Source organism: Panthera onca, chromosome B4 (genome assembly GCF_046562875.1).
Source record: "Panthera onca isolate mPanOnc1 chromosome B4, mPanOnc1 haplotype 2, whole genome shotgun sequence".
Taxonomy (NCBI): domain Eukaryota; kingdom Metazoa; phylum Chordata; class Mammalia; order Carnivora; family Felidae; genus Panthera; species Panthera onca.
Genome location: NC_138345.1, coordinates 15,553,523 through 15,574,717, shown reverse-complemented (window position 1 = coordinate 15,574,717; position 21,195 = coordinate 15,553,523). Strand labels below are relative to the sequence as shown.

Here is a 21,195-nt window from a genome sequence, read left to right as displayed (position 1 = left end):
ACCGTCCTACCCCACAATGTCTGGCAACATGGAAGACAGTAAAAATTGTTGAGTAGGTGTTAACTAAGTTGCAGTTTCTAAATTTTTTGTTGCTGGTATAAGGAATCCCTACCGATTTCTGTATGTCTTATCCAGCCACCATTGTATTCTCTAGAATAACACAGATTTTCTTCTTTCTTTTCTACTGCTATATATTTAGTGCCGAGAAGAGGACCTCACACATTAAGGTGCACAATAAGTATTTATCAGTGAATGAGCTCTCCTAAATATTAACTTATAGCTCTTCTTTTCCAATCCTTACAACCTTTCCCCCGTTTCCTTGTCTTGTCTCTCTGGAAAACACTGTAGTGTAATGAGGAACAAAGTGATGAGAGCAGGCTCCCTTGTGTTGTTTCTGATTCGAAGGAAATGCTTTGAAATTTTTACTTCTAAGTATATTTGCTGCAGGCATTGGTAGACGTTTGTCATCCCATTTGGAAAATTTCCTTCTATTCCTAATTTTCTGAGTATTTATGATGAGTGGATGTTGAGTTTTATCCAATGTTTTCCTGCAATTGTCATGGGTTCTCTCTTAATATATTTTGCATCTATCTTTGTTAAGTGTGTGTGTGTGCATGTGTGTGTGTGTGTGTGTGTGTGTGTGTGGTGTGAATTTTCTTATAGACCTTCTAATCTTTTTAAAAAATTGTTTAAAGTTTTATTTATTTATTTATTTATTTACTTACTTATTTTTAATGTTCACTTATTTTTGGGAGAGAAACAGAGCATGAGTGGAGGAGGGGCAGACAGAGAGGGAGACACAGAATCCGAAGTAGGCTGCAGACTCTGAGCTGTCAGCACAGAGCCCGACGTGGGGCTCGAACTCATAGACTGTGAGATCATGACCTGAGCTGAAGTCGGCCGCTTAACCAACTGAACCACCCAGGTGCCCCTTATTTATTTATTTTTAGAGAGAGAGAGAGAGAGAGGGAGCGAATGAGCAGAGGCAAGGCAGAGAAAGGGAGAGAGAGAATCCCAAGCAGGCTCCATACTTTTGGTGCAGAGCCTGACACAGAGCTCGAACTCACAAACCATGAGATCATGACCTGAGCCGAAATCAAGAGTTGAACACTTAACCAACTGAGCCACCCAGGCACCCCTAGGTCTTCTAATCTTAAAGCATTATTAGTCCAACTTGATTAGATTTATATATTTTACAAAATGATGGATCCATGCTGCTTATATTTTATTTAGGATTTTTCATCTATATCGTTAAGTGAGGTTGACCTATACTTTTCTTTCTTTGGCTTCCCTTGACTGGTTTTGTTCTCAAGATTATACTAACCTTGAAATGCTGGAGACTCCTTTCTATGCGTTGTTACAGTTTGCATAACATTGAGGTTGGGCTATTGATTTCATTGAAGCTTTGAAATTCCCCCAGAAAATCATCTGGGCACAGATTTCTGTTTTGTGTCATCTGTGGGCAACTTTAAATACTGATTTTTTTTCTTTAGGTGTTTCTTTTTTTTGTTTTTGTTTTTGTTTTTTTTTTCTTCAGCTTATTGTGACATAAGATACGTTTACAATTCTGTGCAATCATCACTATCATCCTTTTCTGAGACTTTTCCGTCATACTAAACAAACTCTATACTCCTTAAACATAACTCCCTGTCCCCAACCGTCGGTAAACTATTCTACTTCCTGAATCTACAAATTTCTCTATTCTAGTTTTCACATTGAAGTAGAATCATACATGTCCTTTTGTGTCTGGCTTATTTCACTGAGCATAATGTTTTTAGTGTTCATGTATGTTGCAGCATGTATCAAAATTTCATTCTGTTTCAAGGCTGAATCATCCAGTGTGTATATAAAATGTGATTTTATATATAGATAGATAAATGCATAGCTGTATCTTGTTTTGTTTATCAACATTTTATATATCAAATTATATATAACTATGTGTAATTTTATTTATATATAATATATATAATTATATAACTATATATAGCTTTGTTTGTCCAGTCATTTGTTTATACATTTTTGTTTATCCATTTTGTTTCTCCATTCATCTACCGATGGACATTTGAGTTGTTTCCAGCTTTTGGCTATTGTGAATAATGCTTTTATAAATATTGATATACAAATGTTAGTTTCAGCCCATGCTTTTAATTTCTTTGGGTATATACCTAAAAGTAGAATTTGGTACATACCTAAAAGTAGAATATGGTAATTCCATGCTTAACTTTTTGAAGAATCGCCAAATTGTTTTCTGCAGTGGCTGCTCTATTTTACATTCCTACAATGCCTGAGAGTTCCAATTTCTCAACATCCTCATCACCATTTGTTATTTTCCATTTTTTAAATAATAGCCATCCTAATGGGGGTGAAGTGTTACCTTATTGTAGGCTCCCTTTGCATTTCTCTAATAACTAGTGACTGAGCATTTTTTCATGTTCTTATTGGCCATTCATAATATATCTTCTTTGGGGCACTGCATTTTCAGTTCTTTTGCTATTACTTGAGTTGTCTTTTTATTTTTGAGTTGTAAGAGATCTTTTATATTCAGGATACTAGTATGCTCTTGCATTTTTTATTTCTCTTGGGTAAATATCTTGGAGAGGAAGTTCCGGGGCATTAACTGGATGTATATTTAGTATTACAAGAAACTGCCAAATAATTATTCAGAGTGGTTCTATCAGTATACATTCCCACCAGAAGCACATGAGACTTCCGGTTGCTGTATATGCTTGCCAAACATTTGATCTTGTCAGTCTTTTCTAGTTTAGCCATTCTGAAGGGTATAAAATGATAGCTTACTGTGATAGTTAATTTACACTGTTCTGGTGACTAATGACATCAAATATTTTGGACATTCTCATCAGCTATTCACTCAACTTTTGTTGAAGTGTCTGTTCAAATCTCTTGTCATTTTTAACTTGGTGATTTGTTTTTTTCATGTTTTTTTTTTGGTAGGAATTCCTTTTATATTCCAGAGATGAGTCCCTTGTTAGATATATGTTTTGTAATGATCTCTTCTTCCCCCTACACAGTCTGTAACCTGCCTATTCATTTTCTTCGTCATGTCTTTAATGAGAAATTTCAATTTTTGATGAAGTCAAATTATTAATTTTTTAAATCCTATGGTTAATGCCTTTTGCATTATATCTAAGGAATATATGCCTTCCCCAAGGTTGTAAAGATATTCTCTGTTTTATTCTAGGAGCTTATGGTTCTAGCTTTTATGTGTATATCTAGGAGGAATATTAAATTACTTTCTGTGTGTGGAGAGAAGTAGAGGTTGAGGATTTTTTGTCTTTTCTTCCCTCTATAAGGATATTCAGTAATTGAAACACCACGTGTTAAAATGACTTTCTTTTCCCCATTGAATTATGTTGGCAGCGTGGATTGGGCTGTATTGGTGGGTTCTTCTCTGGACTTTCTCTTTTGTTCCATTCAACTCTTTGTCTACCCTTGCACTAATACCGCACTATCTTGATTTTTAACAATTTTTTAAAGTGTATTTATTTTGAGAGAGAGAGAGAGAGAGAGAGAGAGAGAGAGAAATGAGCATAAGCAGGGTAGGGGCAGAGAGGAGAGACAGAATCCCAAACAAACTCTGTGCCATCAGTGCAGAGCCCAAACACATGGCTCAAACTCATGAACTGTGAGATCATGCCCTGAGCCGAGATCAAGAGTTGGGTGCTTAACTGACTGCACCCCACAGGCGCCCCTCACACTGTCTTGATTATGTCCAAGTTTATAAAGCACTAAAGCTACATTCTGAAAGCATTCATTTAACACTTACATGTTCCAGACTCTATATGTTATCTGTGGCAATCATTGAGTAGATGTTGTTTCCTATCTTTCATTCTCCCATGTCATCATAACTGCAGATTATAATACAAGTTGAATAGGCCGCATTTCCGAACTCTAGCCTCTATTGTTACAAATCCCATATTTCGCCTACCTTTTCAGAAATTAAGTACAGATGCCTTTGTCACTTAAGCTCTGGCAAAATTAGCCCATGATACTGCTTCAGCTGTGTCTCCTAATGTTTTCTTAAAAGTACTCAATGTTCTAACCAAACTAGAACTCTCACAGATTTCTAAATAAGCCTCACCCTTTTTCTGTGTATGTGCTCTTATCGACATGCGTTTTGTGTTCACCATTTCTGTACCTTAAGTCCAGCTAATGTTTATATTTCCATCTCAGAAACAATCTCTCTGTTAAGCTGTGACTGAGCCTCACAATCCGATGTGAGGCGTCTGCCTCCGAATCTTCGAACGCTTCTAGCTCCGAGGGCACTTTATGATATTCTACCTTATAATGTGTCTTGTCCTGTATTCCTGCCCAATCTTTCCCCCTAGAAAGAAAAGTCCTTGAAGGCCGTGTATTAATCTTTGCATCTCTGCAACAGGCATTTCAACAAATTTGGGGAAAAGAAATTTTTGGAGTTGGCTCAAAGATAACGTGATTAAAGTTAAAGTTTTATAAAGAACAGTTATAAAGAAACCAGCAGGTGTTTCGGGATAATCTCAAAGCTTATTCTATCAATTTAATCCTCCAAAACTCTCTCTCTCTCTCTCTCTCTCTCTCTCTCTCTCTCTTTTCAAATTAGAACTTTCCAGTTGGAGGATTCTCAGGACTGTAACAGGGATTTTGTGGAGATCCGCGAAGGAAACGCCACTGGTACTTTGGTGGGGCGATATTGTGGAAATGTCCTCCCCCTCAATTATTCATCCATTGTTGGGCACAGACTGTGGATCCGATTTGTCTCCGATGGCTCAGGCAGTGGCATAGGCTTCCAAGCCACATTTACTAACAGTAAGTTGCTTCTCTTTTATCGATGGTTTCCAGAGAACATCCTACAAACTAGAAAGGATAACAAATTTTTTGGTAATGCAGTAAGTGAAGAATCCTGAACTCTATTCTCCTAGATATGTTGTATTTGTGGAATTACTTCATTTTAAACTATATTACAAAAACTAAATTACATGTGCATGGCCCACCAGGAGCAAGGGAGAGTGGCTCTAGTAATCGTTTTAAGCTCGTTTCTACCTAATGTTATATTAAACTTTTTACATGATATTTTGTTAGAACCTTCTAACGTATTTAGTTCAGGTTGAGCATATTGATACCAAGGGTATTTCGTTTGAAGTCACAAACTCTCTATTCTTCAAATTCAAAACACTGAGTATATTTTAGGATTGAATTAAGTGCTCAGATATTATAACAACAGGGTTTTCTTCTAATAGAATATAATGTTAATATTTTTATTTTCTAACTTGACTTTTCCATAATTAGCTGTTTTTCATGGCATTCCAATATGCCTGTTTCTCTTGCCAAAAATTTGAAAACATGTCCCATTCTTTTGTAAAAAGGAAAATAGGTAAACAAAATAGGGAATGAGCCTGGTAATACCCCTTCACTTGTCATCAGGTCTCCTGGGGTCTGGGAACCCCTTTTCACATGAGAAGTTATCTCCTCTTTTCACACCATGCCACCTTCTTAGGAGATGAAATTCCATTCACAAAATCACTGTTCTCCAAGGAATTAGTAGATAGTACAGAAATCAAAAGGGAAGCAATATTTCTTCCGGTGTTCAGAATAGAAATCACAGCCAATTAAAAGTCCATCCTTTTCAACACCCCTTGCCTTTTGTTTCTTTCATTTGATTAAAGAGCTATTCTAAGTACTTGTGATTTACTGCTCTGTTTTCCCTCCTAGTATTTGGCAATGATAATATTGTGGGAACTCATGGGAAAGTCGCCTCTCCCTTATGGCCTGGACATTACCCCCACAACTCTGATTACCAATGGATAGTAAATGTGGATGCGTCTCAAGTTATCCATGGTAGAATCTTGGAGATAGACATTGAAGCAACTCAAAACTGCTATTATGACAAATTAAGGGTGAGTATCCAAGGGCAATCAGTGTTAGTAAATTTTGGTGAATTTCTATTTGCAAAAACAAATCAAGTTAATGTCAGTTGAAGCATTTGTAAATCACATGGGGTGGCCTCCCTAGATCATGATTACCTCTTCTAGATTACCTATGAAAAGGTAATTCTGTCATTATATTCATTATCTTTGGATTCTCTAAGTTTTATTTTTAGCATTATTGTAATTTACCTCTTGGGCTTTGTCTATGTGTATATGTATATCTTAGTTAAGTATTCTCTCTCATATCTCATTTTCTTGTGTATTCTTATGTTAGAGTGTTAAAAGTTTGAAGGATCATTTTTAAATAAATAAATATAAAATTGTGGTGGTTATTGCCATCCAGATTTTGGTTACTGCATCAGTTTCAAAAACACTGTCACATTCTTTTTTCTTTTTTTAGCTTTATTCAGGTATATCCGACAAATAAATATTGGGTATATTTAAGATGTACAACTTGATATTGTAACCTATGTACACATTGTGAAATAATTGTTACAGTCAAGCTAATTAATACTTGTATCACCTTGCATGGTTATCATTTGGATTTTGTGTGCGTATATGTCTGTGTGTGTGAAAGAATATTTAAGATGTACCCTCTTAGCAAATGTCAAGTATATAATACAGAAACAGTACGATATATTTCAGTATTAACTGTAGTCACATTGCTGCACATTAGATCTCCAGAATTATTCATCTTGCATAACTGAAACTTTGTAACCTTTGACCAACATTTCCCATTTCCCTCTCTCCCCAGCCCCTGGGAACCATCAGTCTACTTTCTCCTTCTGTGAGTTTAACTATGTTATCAGATTCTCAAAGGCCAGGATTCCATTTTATTCATCTTGGGTCTGCAGGGCCTCACCTAGAGTTCAGTACCTAAAGGTGCTTCGGATGTGTGGAAATCATTATTACATAGTTTGAAAAACAGCTTATCTCATAGCTTCGGCAGAGAAATTTATAACAATTTCAATGAACTTGTTCCAAATTATTTACAAAATGAAGTAAAGGATAGGAAATACGGTTGGATGGCATTTTTCCACATGTGCCGAAAAAAACAATGTGCTCCGTGCTATGTGTTTGTAACTATAAAAATATGTCTCTAAATAGGTAACTTCATATTTTCAACCAAATGAAAAAAAATAATTGATTTGAATGTGTGTTGAGCCCTCGCAAGCTGTCACTCTTTTGTTGTCATTAATGCTACTTTCCGACACCTGTCTGTTTAAACCTTTCCTTCTTCTTGTTGCTTTTTCTGTTACTTTCTAATTCCTTCCTTTGAGGCCCCAAAGCACATTCAATAAGTTCTATTGTCGTACAACTATCTTGATTCCTAATTTTCCACCCCTAAATTTTACTGTAGATCAAATAATGAGCTATATTGCATACAGCTTATGAATTCATATAATTCTGCAGCAAAGATGAAATTATTTTAAAACACTTAAAATGTTTTGCAGTCATATTTTATATTTAATGGTGCTTTCTATTTCAACTGACATAGGGTGTTTACTTGTTTATTTTTTTCATTATGATGAAATTATAATAACAAGGCAACCTTTTAGTTTTCTTTTTTATGAAGAAAAATAGAGGTAATTACTTGAATTCAGTGCTGTATTATCTTTTTTTTTTTTTTTTTTTTTTACATGCAGATTTATGATGGGCTTGGTGTTCATTCCCGCCTAATTGGAACTTACTGTGGTACCCAGACCAAATCTTTTAGCTCCTCTAGAAATTCCTTGACATTTCAGTTTTCTTCTGACTCTTCAATCTCAGGGAAAGGATTTCTTCTGGAGTGGTTTGCAATGAATGTCTCTGTTGGACCTTCCCCTACGATTGCTCCAGGTACGTATTACCAAACGGTAATAAATAAAATTCTGTTTTTGGGTTTCACTGCATGGGCCTTCCCATAATAGGTTTCAAAGGGCTTTCCCTTAATAGGTGGCAAATATGTAAATTACTAAGAATAAGTGCAGCCCTAAAACCCTCCATATATATCAGGTGTTCTTTTAATTTCATAAATACGGCCTTTTGTAAAAACTGTACATTTGTGTTTTTTTTATATTTTTCCCATTATATTTTTTATATTAATTAGGGGTTTGATATCCATGAGGCATTCTACTTATAACTTCTAGAGACTCCTTTAGAGATCTCTGAAAATTTGATTTGTAAATGCTCTGCATGCGCGCGCACACACACACACACACACACACACACACACAATATTATGGGTCAACTAGAAGACAGAAGTAACTGTTTTTCCTCTAGATTTCACTTTTTTTAAGTTTTTAAAAAAATGTTTATTTTCATTTTTGAGAGAGTGAGTGAGTGGGGGAGGGGCAGAGAGATTTGAAGCAGGCTATGTGCTGAAAGCAGAGGGCCCGATTCATGGCTGGAACTCACAAACCATGAGATCATGACCTGAGCTAAGGTGGGAAGCTCAACCAATTGAGCCACCCAGGCACCCCTTTTCTAGATTTCATTTTAAATGTGCCTTCAGAAATGCTTCACTTTCTCCTTAGTTGGTCATAAACCTTCATGTTTTAAGGTAAAATTAGCCTAATTGTTAAACTTTTATTTGACTATGTTTAAGACATCCTTAATTCCCTTGGTAAGCAGTGTTTGGGGAGACTGATTTTTCCTTAAAATTTTATTTAAACAATTTTGAATGGCTTTTATGGGTTGTCATAGAAGTCTGACAGCCCAGTTTGGGGGATATTGCCAACCTTGGTATACAGTTGACCCTTGAACAACACAAGTTTGAAATGAAGGCGATTGAAAAAATCTTATATGAGAATTTTTTCGATAAACACAGTTCAGTACTGTAAATGTGTTTTCTTTTCCTTATTTAAAAAAATTTTTTTTAACATTTACTTATTTTTGAGAGAAAGAGAAAGAGAGAGACAGTGTGAGCTGGTGAGGAGCAGAGAGAGAGGGAGACACAGCATCTGGAGCAGGCTCCAGGCTCTGAGCTGTCAGCACAGAGCCGGATGTGGGGCTTGAACTTGCGAACCATGAGATCATGACCTGAGCTGAAGTCAGACGCTTAACCGAATGAGCCACCCAGGCGCCCCTCTTTTCCTTACAATTTTCTCAGCATTTTCTTTTCTCTAGCTAGCTTACTTTATTATAAGACTATAGCATGTAATACATGTAACATACAAAATATGTGTTAATTGACTGTTATCTGTAAGACTTCTGGTCAATGGTAGACGATTAGTAATAAAGTTCTGGGGGAGTCCAAAGTTACATGGATTTTGGGGGAACCTGCTGGCTCAGTCAGTAGAGCATGAGGCTCTTAATCACAGTGTCATGAGCTTGAGCCTATGCTGGGCACATGGGCTACTTAAAGTCATGTGGAATTTTTACTGTGTTGGGGGTTGGCACCCCTAAGCCCTGCACTGCTCAAGGATCAGCTGTACTTGATTGAGACACATTATCATAGGTTCTCATTGAAGAATATTCAAACTTTGAACTTGTTCTAAGACTAAATATATCCTAAAAGATTAGAGTCTATTTGCTTCTAACTTCTTGGGAATTTGTATTGGCAGAGGTAACTGATTAATGTTTCATTCATACTTGTTTTCATTTAATGCACCTAGAGTATTCTGTTCTGAGATGTTTTTTTCCACCCCCCCTTACAAGATGTTTCCATAAAATTGAATATGAATCTCTTTCTTAAAATATTAATCTACTTATCTAAGAGCAAAGAACCATCAGCAAGATTGCCAAATGCAGTTTGAAGCTATCCATTTAATTCTGGATAGCTCTTCTAAGTAAACTTGAATTAAGCTTTTTTTATAGCCACGAATCTCAAGTTAGAGAAAGAACCACTTACTCATGGAAAATATTATATCAACAAATATAATTTAGTACTCAAAAATGACAAATTTTCTTCTCATACTTAAGCTCTGTAATTAGATGAGTTAAGTGGATGAGTGATTATATCATAAATTTCATTTTCCTTGAGAACAAGGGAAGGTGAAAGTAAGAAGATAAGAGAATTTTATAATTTACTAGTTACCTAGATGATAGGGGGGCATCGCATTCTGAAAGATTCATTAAAACTAAAAAAAATGTAAAAAGCTTAACATTTTAAAATATATATTGCACATTGTACCATCAGCATTTCTTACACATGCATATGTTTAGTTTAATTCAATAAATATTTATTGAGGATTTGCTATAGATACACCGAGACAATTAAGTAAAGGGACAAAGATCTGATCTCAACTCTCCAGGAGCTTAAAAATACTTGGGAAAGACAAAGTATTCATATGTCAGTTAAATAACAATTTAGTAATTAAATTATTTAGTGACAAAGCATGTGGTACAGGCAGAAGAAAAGAAAGCAAAGGAAACTGAGCTTAATGTGGATGAGGATCATTTGAAGGAAATTAAACACATCGAGTAGAAGGTTAGTCAGCATATCAGTCAGGACACAATCAGTTATGCTGCGATAGCAAACAATTCCAAACTCTGAGTTGGTGAAAAATCATAAAGTTTCTTTCTGGTTTGTGTTACATATTCTTCTTGGATTAACTAAGTGCCTTGCCATCAGTATCACTGCATAGCCCAGGCTGTTGGAGCTGACATTGTTTGGGACATTGACTGTGATCATGGCCAGAGGAAGGAGAGCTCTGGCATGTCTCAGTACAAAAGTGCTCAGCTTAAAAGTGACAAAATTATTTTGCTCATAATTCATTGGCTCAAACTGGTCAAATGACCTCACTCAACCACAAAAGGATCAGGAATTGCAATGTCAGCATGTGTTTATAAATGAGGGAAAATGAATATTTGACCAAAAAGAATAATGACCCCAAGTCGGTTAGTTTGATAACTGCCTTTTATAAATTCAAGGTAAGAAATATTTTACATAAAGGAAAATCTTAACATTTGAAGACCCTGAGTAATATTAAAGTCTTCCACTTGAAAATTTCTTTCATTTGTCTCTTTTTTTCTTTACTTCTGCAGCCTGTGTAGAAATAGGACACAAGAATTAGGACCTAGTCCCATAAAAGTTTGCACTCACTTCCTGGTGATCCTAGTAAGATTCAAACATGTACTGGTATAAAAGTCAGAAACCTCTGGAATGGTGGGGTGAGGACCTCTGAAAAAGCATTCCTGCAGGAAAACAATGAGAACATTGTCAAAATTGTCAAGATCAGCTTTTGAGAACCCTGGAAATTCATCAAAGCTCGCAACAATCTAAAGAGCGTTTATTCAAGAATGATGGCTGAATCTCAGAAAAATAGTCAGCTTTCTGGCATCTTAATTCTCCCTATTTCCATCTCTCCCCTTGCCTCAGCTTTGCAGTTGCCTCGCAGAATCCTCAACTATAGTAGCTGCAAAACCAGTAGTTGAGTGACTACTGGAAGGAGTAGAACAGGTTGAGAGCTACAGAAAACCTCCTATTCCTAAGGAATTACCATTATTTGACCTATCTGGCAGCTTCCTAGGAAAGCTCCATTCTCAGGACTTGTCTTCATTTGACCTGCCTCAGCGGTTGTTCTGTGCCCATAGCCCTATCCCCAGGGTGTTTGTAGAAAACAGTCAGTGGTGACTGTTTAACATCACAGTTATATGTGGCAGTAATACCAGGTGCAGCTAACAAGAGGGTGAATAAAACTGTAAAAGGAAAATCCTGGGGAATGAGATACCCATAGAAACTGGGTATCTATGGAAAACTCTGACATATTTCTGGAAGTTTAGAAAGCCACACACAGGTGCAGGACTGTGCACATGTCCAAGAGAGGACGTGAGGGCCCTGATCTCTCAACTCTATGTGATCTTGAGGGTCTGTGTAAGCAGGAAGTGAAGACTGAGGCAGAGTTGTAAACTGCCTACTAGAGCTTTATAGGCATATCCCAACACATGTAGACTTTAAGTTAGCTATTATAAATGTGTTGAAAACTTAAAAGGAACCACGTCTAAAGAATTGAAAGAAAATATGGGAATAATATATCACCAAACAGAGACTATCAATAAAGTGATAGAAATTATGAAAAGAAAAAAACCAACTAGAAATGTTAGAATTGAAAAGTATAATAATTGAAATTCTCTGGATGGGCTCAATTACAGATTTGAGCACATAGAAGAAAGAATCAGCGAACGTGCAGATAGGTCAATTGAGATTGGCCTGTCCACGGGAAAGAAGGAAAAAGACTGAAAAAAATTGTACAGAGCCTCAGAAACTATCAATTATACTAATATATGTACAATGAAAGCCCCAGAAAAGGAGGGAGATAAAGGGGGACAAAGAATATTTGAATACAGTGTCCAAATACTTCCCAAATTTGATGAAAAATATTATTCTACACACCCAAGAATCCCAGTAAACTCCAAATAGGATAAGCTGTCTGAAATCTACACCTAGATAAGTCACCAACTATCAAAGCTGGAGAAAAAGGGATCATCTTCAAAGCACCAGGAAAAAGTGATCCATCATGTAAAAGGAGTCCTCACCTAGCTTCTCATCAGAAACCATGAAAGCCAGACAGCAGTGGAATGACATATTCAAAGTATTGAAATAAAAAGACTGTTGATTAAAAGTCAAAAGTCTATACCCAGCACATATATCCTCCAAACTAAGGAGAAATTCAAAGACTCCAAGATAAATGAAAATGGAGAGAATTTATTGCCAGCAGATCTACTCTAAAAGAAATTCTAGTGGAAGGCCTTAGACTGAAATGAAAGTACCATAGCATGTCTTGACAACTAATAAATAGTATATGCAGTAAGATAATGACATAAGTAAATATAAAGACATTGCAAATGCATTTTTGTTTGTAATTCTCCCGCTCTCTGATTTAAAGACAACTGTATCAAGCAATGACTATAAAACTGTGTTGATGGATTTGTAATGTTTAAATGTATAATTTTTATGGCAAAAATAGCATCAAAGGATGGGGATGGAAATAGAATTTTATTGGAGCCAAGTTTTGTGTACCATTCAAATTAAGTTAGTATTAACCCAAACTACATTGTTTCAAATTATGATGTAAATTGTAACTGCCAGAACAACCACTGAGAAAATAACTTAAAAATATACATAGTAGGGGAGCCTGAGTGGCTTAGTCAGTTGAGCATCTGACTCTTTTTTTTTTTTTTAATGTTTATTCACTTTTTTGAGAGACAGAAACAGAGTGTGAGCAGGGCAGGGGCAGAGAGAGAGAGGGAGACACAGAATCTGAAGCAGGCTCCAGGCTCTGTGCTGTCAGCACAGAGCCCAATGTGGGGCTTGAACTCATGAACCATGAGATCATGACCTGAACCAAAGTCGGACGCCCAACCAACTGAGCCACCCACGTGCCCCTGAGCATCTGACTCTTGATTTTGGCTCAGGTCATGATCTCACGGTCATGGGACCGAGTTCTGTGTCAGGCCACATGCAGAGCCTGGAGCCTGCTTAAGATTCTCTGCATTCTTCTCCTTTGCCCCTTCCCCACTTGCACGTGTTCTCTCTCTCTGTGTCTCTCAATAAAAATAATATATGTATGTATGTATGTATGTATAGTAAAAAAAAAAAAAAAGAACAGGTGAATTAAAATGGTATACTAAAAAATATATATATTTAAAATTCCCAGGATGATTTTAACCAATCAGTAACAATAACAAGGGTTGGCAAAAGCAAACAATAACAAGGGTTGGCAAGGATGTGGAAAAATAAGAACCCTGTGTATTGCTGGTAAAATTATAAAAAGTTATAACCACTTTGGAAAACAGTTTATCAGTTCTTCAAAAATTGAAACACAGGGTTACCATATGATCCTGCAATTACATTCCTAGTCATATACCTGATGGAATTGAAAACATATAGTCCACATAAAAATGTATAAACTGAATGTTCATAGAAGAATTCTTCATAATAGTGAAAAAGCAGAAGCAACCCAAATATCGCACAACTGATAAAACTTAATGTGATATATCCATACAGTGGAGTACTGGACAGGCCTAAAGCAAGGAAATGAAAAGAATGAAGGAAAATGAAAGAAATACTGAAATATGCCACGGATGAACCTTAAACCATTATGCTAAGTGAATGAAGCTAGTCACAAAAGGCCACATGTTGTCCGATTATATGTATATGAAATGGCAAGAATGGGCAAATCCATAGACAGAGACAGAAAGTAAATTAGTGGTTTCCATGGACTGGTAGAGTGGAAAATAGCCAATGAGTGGTAATTGGTATAAAGTGTCTTTTTGGAGTGGTGAAAGTGTTCTAAAATTAGCCCTGATGGTTACAGAACTTTGTGACTATAACTAAAAGCCCCTGAATTGTAGATGTTAAAAGGTACGTTTTATGACACACAAAGAATACTTTAACGAAGCTAATTGTTTAAAAAATTAATAAGAAATGAAGAAAGGCTGTTATACATTTTACTAATTTGAAAATGATTTCAAAATCGCCCACATATAAATAACATGGTGAACAGCTATGCTGAAAAAAGTAAAGATTAGAATACAGAGGAGGGACGCCTGGGTGGCTCAGTCGGTTAAGCATCCAACTCTTGATTTGGGCTCAGGTCATGATCTCATGGTCGTGAGGTTGAGCTCTGTGTCAGGCTCTATGCTCAGCGTGGAGCCTGCTTAAGATTCTCTCTCTCCCTCTGCCCGTCCTCAGCTCATGCTTGGGCATGCTTGCTCTCTCTCTCTCTCTCTCTCTCTCAAAAAAGGTAAAGTACAGAGGAAACATTAATAATAATAATAATGATGATAATAAAAGAAGGTCTTCTACGTGGACTAACTTCGTGCTTAACAAATAAAAGACACTAAGACACTAATAAACGGGCTGTGTGGCAAGGCTATGGTGAAAAAAGCAGAACACAGTGTTTTTCTTACACAAAAAATAAATGAACAGAAATCACAGCTTTGTGAGTCAGCAGGTTTAATAAAATATTTCTAGACTTCTTTGAGAATTTTGTTGTAATTGGTTGTGTCCTTTTGGCACAGAGCTGCCACTTTAAAATGAACGGGCTAGATTCTCCTCCGTCAGAGGTATCTCATAGATGTTGTTTTTCATTCTACAGGTGCTTGTGGTGGGTTCCTGAGGACAGGAGATGCGCCAGCCTTTCTTTTCTCCCCAGGCTGGCCCGAAAGCTACAGTAACAGCGCTGACTGTATGTGGCTCATTCAGGCTCCAGATTCTACCGTGGAACTCAACATCCTTTCCCTGGACATCGAAGCTCACAGAACATGTGACTATGACAAACTTGTGATAAGAGATGGTGAGAAACATTTAAGCAAAACACAAAACTACGAGTTTCAACCTTGACACATACAGAGTTACGTTCAGTTATAGTGATACTCATTTACTGCCTCCATCTGTTTTGTATGGAAGTTCTCTGACATTATGGTCAGTGAAGGCATCCCATACCAGAATTGGCTACAATTTCTGAAGAACATAAGGCAAATATTAAATTGCCTGTAACAAACTAATGCACATACTATCTCAGGAACAGCATTATCTTACTAAGAGAAAATACTATCTTTGGCTTAAGTAGGAAATAATGGTCTGAGTTTCCAGGTGGTGCTGCCTTCTTTTTGAAAGGTCTTGGAGATACATTTTGATATTTTATACCTATGACCTTAAGATACCAGTGTGAAAAAAATATATATATTATATATTATTATATATATTTATTATTATTATATATTATTATAGATATATAATTGCTTGTATTCAATTCTCTTTGTCTACTGAATCTCTGGGTAGAATAGGTAGAATTAAGGGCTTATATTTTTTCATGTTTTCCTCTATGCACAGGTGTGGTATGGCTATGTCATGATGGGGGATAAGAATAATGCTAATATGCAACATGTACAAAATCATGCTTCACGGTTCACAAGGCTGGAGGAGAGGCAAGCCATGTCCTCTGACCAGTGTTTCTCCCAGTGTGGTCGTCAGACCAGCAGGATCAGTGTCACCAGGGAAGAAATGCCAATCTTATGGCCACGCCCCAGATCTACCAAAGTAGAAACTCTCCAAGTGGGTCTTAGGTCTGTGATTTAAAAAGCCCTCCAGGCAGGGGCCACGTTTAGGTTGAGGAAAGCAAGGCAAGATTATGCAAACTGCACGGTTGGATTCTGTCTTTGTTGAAAATGGTGATATTTTGACCATTTTATATTAAATTTCAGTTTTTAACTATTGCAGTAAAATATTATTTATCTTGCTTTCTAAGGTCTTTGGGACCTCCTTGAATGTTGCCCATGAGGCAAGTGCCTCTCTCACTTGACCCTTGTCCCTGCCTCCAGGTGATAATGATGGTCTCTAAAGTCTAAGAACCACAAGATACAGACATTGCGACCTCACATGCCTACCTAGACAAACAGGGGACATAACAAGGAAAGTGTTAATCTGGGGCACAGAGTTGAAGGGGCAGCTACTAGGAAGGCAGGCTCAGTGTTATTTAGCTTCCTTTTTTTTTTTTTTTTTAAGAGATGTGAAAGATACAGAATTTTCTATGAATTTCCCAATTGTTAAATTTTGGAAATTAATGAAAAAAGCTTCAGAGCCTTTTCTGGACCAAACAAACGTGTGCTTGCTTTTTGCCCACAGGTTACTAACGTGTAAGCTTGTGTCTTCCTCATCCCCTCAGCGCTAGACTTCCGTGAAAGGCAGTTAGGAAACGGCAGAGGTGCTTGATTTTCCTTCTGTAGAGGCTGGACATTAACGCTCAAGTCAGTCGTACAAAACAGGAGATGATAAACCTTAACTTTCCCCCCTTTTCCATCAAACATCATCCAGAGCATTGCTCAGAGAAATTGCCGTCTTTTCTCACATCAAGGCATTCCTGTGGATGTTAACATTTAAAACTTCTCATGTGATGAAATGAGTGTGTCCTTGCACACATATTCTGAGTGGTCAGAATATAGTAGAAACTTTGAAAAAACATCTTCAGTAGGTAACTGCATTAATGAAGTAAAGTGTGGCTACTCTTTCAAAAATCACTTTCTATTGAGGTGGTTTTTGCTAAACTGCTAAATGGCTCCAGGTCTGTTTTATTGTCTGTGAAAGAGAGGCTGATATCTCCTTCGTGAGGTTGTTGTATTAGGGAACATAATAAACACAAAATTCCCTAGCAAAAGCCCTGGCATTTTGTAGATGCAGAATTTGGAATTGCTTAATTTAGATTTCAATTTACTTTATTAGAGATATTTCTGAAATAGGTTTCATCATATCCACTTTATAGAATGTTCTTGCTGAGGCATAGAACTTGGAGAGCTCTGCAGATTGACTTCTATGCCAAAACAATGATAATATTTTAAATTGGTGTGCAACCTATCCAAAGAGATTTTTATTTACAACATGAGTTGGTGCTGAATAGGTTCATTATTTCCTCATTTGTTTATTGATTCATTCAAGATGTAGTGGTTGAGTGCCTACTATGTGGCGGTTGGTGGGTATTTTGTTCATTGGCTCAGTGTTTGTCTACATTTAGAATAAAATTTCAAGTCCCATTTCAATTATTTGTTCTTTGTTCAGCCAGGTTTTTGCTTCCGAATAGCAGGGGTATATACCATCCTGAAGGAAATATCTAAAGCCATTAACCACAACCAATGATACTTACAGGCCACTTGTGCAATTGGGCAGTCATCACAGGCCTTGGGCCTTTGTTCCTTGGTCCAAGGCTGGCTGTGAACATTCTTGGGCCACCCCAGAGAGGGCCCTGCAGCCTTCCTGGGAGACCTGAGTCACTCTCCCACCTGTTTATTCATTTTACAGGCTGGTGATGGTTCAAGACTGAATCAATTTTTTCCAGACTATGTAACAACAAATTTTACATACCAAGATTCCCCAAAATTGAGGTTCCATGAAACTACATTGGACCTAGATAAAATTAAAAAAAAAACAAAAAAAAAAAAAACAAAAAAACAGTGAAAAGGGGGGGAAAGGCAAAAAAAAAAAAAAAAGAAAAAAAAGTCAAAAATCAGTAATCCTTTTATCTATTTATAGATATAAAAGGTACTTTGTGATCTTAGGGAAATCATATAATAGTATAGTTTGAGCATCTGGAGTTAATTAGCCAGGGTTTTAAATCCTTGTTGACTTCTATGCTCTATGCCTTCAGGCAAATTATATATCCTTCCTAAGACTGTTTCCAATTTACAAAATGGGGATAATAAAAATACCTACTTAATAGCATTATTGTGATGATAAAGTCTGATATTGTATGTAAAGCACTCAAAGTGGTAATAATAATTGCTCGATAAATGTCAGCTACTGTAATCTTGGGCCCCAGCGGCCACATCTCTAAAATGAGGAGTCTGGACTAGAAAGAGAATCACCAGACTACCTTCTAGCCCTGGCTGTTTACCTTTGATTTCCCCCTCCCCTTAAAGATCAGATTCATCCCTGCTACCATCCATATGATGAAGTCATGGAAGGCTCTAGACATACCTCCGTATTTATTATGGATACTGTGGGGAGAAACAAGCCATCTTACGGTTGTTGGGTTATCTACCAACTCATCAGTTAGGTGATCGCGAAGTAATTATTTAGAGATAAGCACTGTTTCATCACATGGTCTGAGGTGAAGTTTAGAAAAGAAATACAAATCAGTAGATCCTATCCAGTCTCACTGAGAGAGAAAATTTGCACCTATGAAATAAATAACAACATACCATGAACTTCCAAATTTTGTGACATTGGTAATTAGAGAGTAAGTCCACCGAAACAATTCAGGGCAAAATGTGTAGCAAAATAACACGTGCAAAAGGAGTTAAAGAGAGAAACTTTTGAATTATAAAGTACCAAAAATTTTCAGAGGTCACAAACCCTCCAAAGAATACCTTTCAAGCGTCTCCTATTTATAGCTATACCATTGCATTTGTAATCCCACACACTACCTGGTTTTCTAGAATAGTTAATACTAGTGCATTTTAGGTGGCGATCAATGGCGGAAGTATTAATTTTGCTGATTGTTGTTTTACAGGGGAAAATTTCCTCATGTCTCGTACTCTATTTTTTGGTTTTTATGAGCTTGAAGTTTATTAATTATTTGCCTTAAGGGGGAAAAAATCCCAGCCAAGGTATCCAAATATTTTATCATCTCCTGTGCTCCATTCTGCCTTTGGTTGTGGCTTTGTTCCATGTTGCTTATATTCAAGAGTCGTAAAAAGGAAAAGAGCCATGAAGTGACCCAGTTGTCCTTTGCCTCTCTCCTTGGAGGGCACCCTGGCTGAAACGTTTCTCATCCTCCACGGGTGGACGTACGTGTGTTCGTCTAATAGAAACATGAATAAACGATATAAAACAAATGAAGTTTTAAAAACCCACAAAAAACACAGCCACAACCAAAAAACTCTCTGGAGCTGAGGTTCATATAAAAGTTGCACACTTCTTGGCAAATGACCTTGCCACGATAGTACAGGATCTGCTGCCTAAAAGCCAATCTTTCTTCTCTTTCAGATACTGGACCTTCAGTGATCAGAGTAATTTAGCAGGGTCTCTAACACACGTCAGCACTGGTCCTCCGTCATTCCTAACTCTCATGTGCTCCGATTTTGGGTTTTAGTGCCAGGAGGAACGGTTGCCCCGTTTTTAGAAAGGCGGTGGGAACTGTCAAGGGAGACTTTAACATAAAGGGTAAAGAGAAAGGTAGGCAGTTCGATCATGAGCTGGAGCCAGAATGATGTAACCCCTGGAGCGTCCTTGTACTTGAGAATCTCATTATCTCCCAGGAATGGCGATGTTCTGTAAAAAACATATGAGCCACTTTGTCTGGGTTGCAAATGATGGTGGAGGAGATTCTGAAGGCATTATATTTTCACGCTTGACATTTCCTTTCTTTGGCATAGGAGACAATATCCAGGCCCAGCAGCTAGCGGTTCTCTGTGGCAGAGAGATCCCTGGACCCATCCGGTCCACTGGAGAGTACATGTTCATCCGGTTCACCTCTGACTTCAGTGTCACCAGACCGGGCTTTAATGCATCCTTTCATAAGGGTACTAAGTTCCATTATTTTTTATGTCATGTCATATCATCTCACCTCATCATCTCTCTCCCTCTCCCTCTGTCTCTGTCTCTGTCTCTCTCTCTCTCTGTCTCTGTCTCTCTCTGTCTCTCTCTCTCTCTAATATACTCTGCTTATTTTTCTATGCCAGGACAGAGATTGTAAGTGAGACCACACGGGTCTCTGCCCAGCTTCTGGCTGGCTATCATTATGCCAGGTACTGAGTCCTGGTCCAAAAAACTGTGGCCAGGATTGCACAGAAGGATTCCTTACCTTCAGGTCCCTGGGCATGGCATCTTCCCCCCAAAAGGAGGTGCATTCATGGTAGGCACAAAGGGTGACATCTTTAAAACAATTTTTCAGCCTATCTGAGGGCTTCAGCTAGGACAGAACTAGACAGCCCTTACCCACCACCCATCAAAGGAACAATAAGCCAGAGTCCTCTTCAATCTAAGAAATACCGGAAGTAATATAGAAGGTATCTTCAGAAATCTTTTGGTTTAAATCCCTTATCTGAGGGTTGGCAGGAAGACTATGTTTCTCTTAAAAATATGAGTTGGATGAGTCAGAGAATGTGCACGATATGTGGGAGGCGATCATGTGCGGTATGACCGAGACTTTCAAAACTTGATAAAATGGGAAGTCCAGTAATAAATCCAGTAAACCCAAACTGGGTTAAAATTAAAGAAGCAGTTCATGGAAAATGGAACATTGAAAGACTCTGATGTTTTTAACCAAAGAGGTGTAATTTTAAAGTCGACTCTCGATATAGACATTAAACATTTATCTAATATTTTCTGCACTATTATATATGTCTTTTATAGAGTAGGGAGCAATGGAAGATAAATTATCTTCCTCACACTCAAGGGAGGCGGGTCACATGGCTGCTTAAAAGAACGGGCTTTTAAATCAGACAGACCTGAGATAAATTTCCACCTGTGATTAAGTAGTTGTGTAATCTCGCTGCACTCCCTCACTGAGCTGTTTAGTCCCTGACAACTGGCAAATTAATCCCTGGTCCCACCCTCCACTCTCTCCTTCTGCTCCCAGCCTCTCTCTCATGTACTTAGGTATGACAGATGTATGTGTGCATGTATATATGTACATATGTGTACATGTGCGCGCACGCACCTACATCCTGGACAGCTGCGTATCTAGAAGTATTTCCGATTTAACACGTGGGACTCGAACTCTTGCTTCCCACCTTCTCCCACCCTCCAAACCTGCTCATTCCACACTCTTTCCAACCTTAATAGACGGAAAGGGCATCATTCTAGTTGCGTAAGCCAAAAATCTTGATGTCATTCTCGATCTTTCTCTTTCTC

The 21,195-nt window shown here is 37.5% G+C and overlaps 1 protein-coding gene across 1 annotated transcript in view; it reads left to right on the top strand.

Annotated features, from left to right (window-relative positions):
- CUBN (cubilin) overlaps window positions 1-21,195 on the top strand; it is a 273,361-nt gene that overhangs the window by 163,054 nt on the left and 89,112 nt on the right. Inside the window, exons 37-41 of the mRNA XM_060659546.3 lie at window positions 4,598-4,803; window positions 5,707-5,891; window positions 7,568-7,760; window positions 14,945-15,142; window positions 19,716-19,862. Coding sequence (XP_060515529.3) covers window positions 4,598-4,803; window positions 5,707-5,891; window positions 7,568-7,760; window positions 14,945-15,142; window positions 19,716-19,862 — 929 coding nt within the window. The remainder of the gene's footprint in view (window positions 1-4,597; window positions 4,804-5,706; window positions 5,892-7,567; window positions 7,761-14,944; window positions 15,143-19,715; window positions 19,863-21,195) is intronic.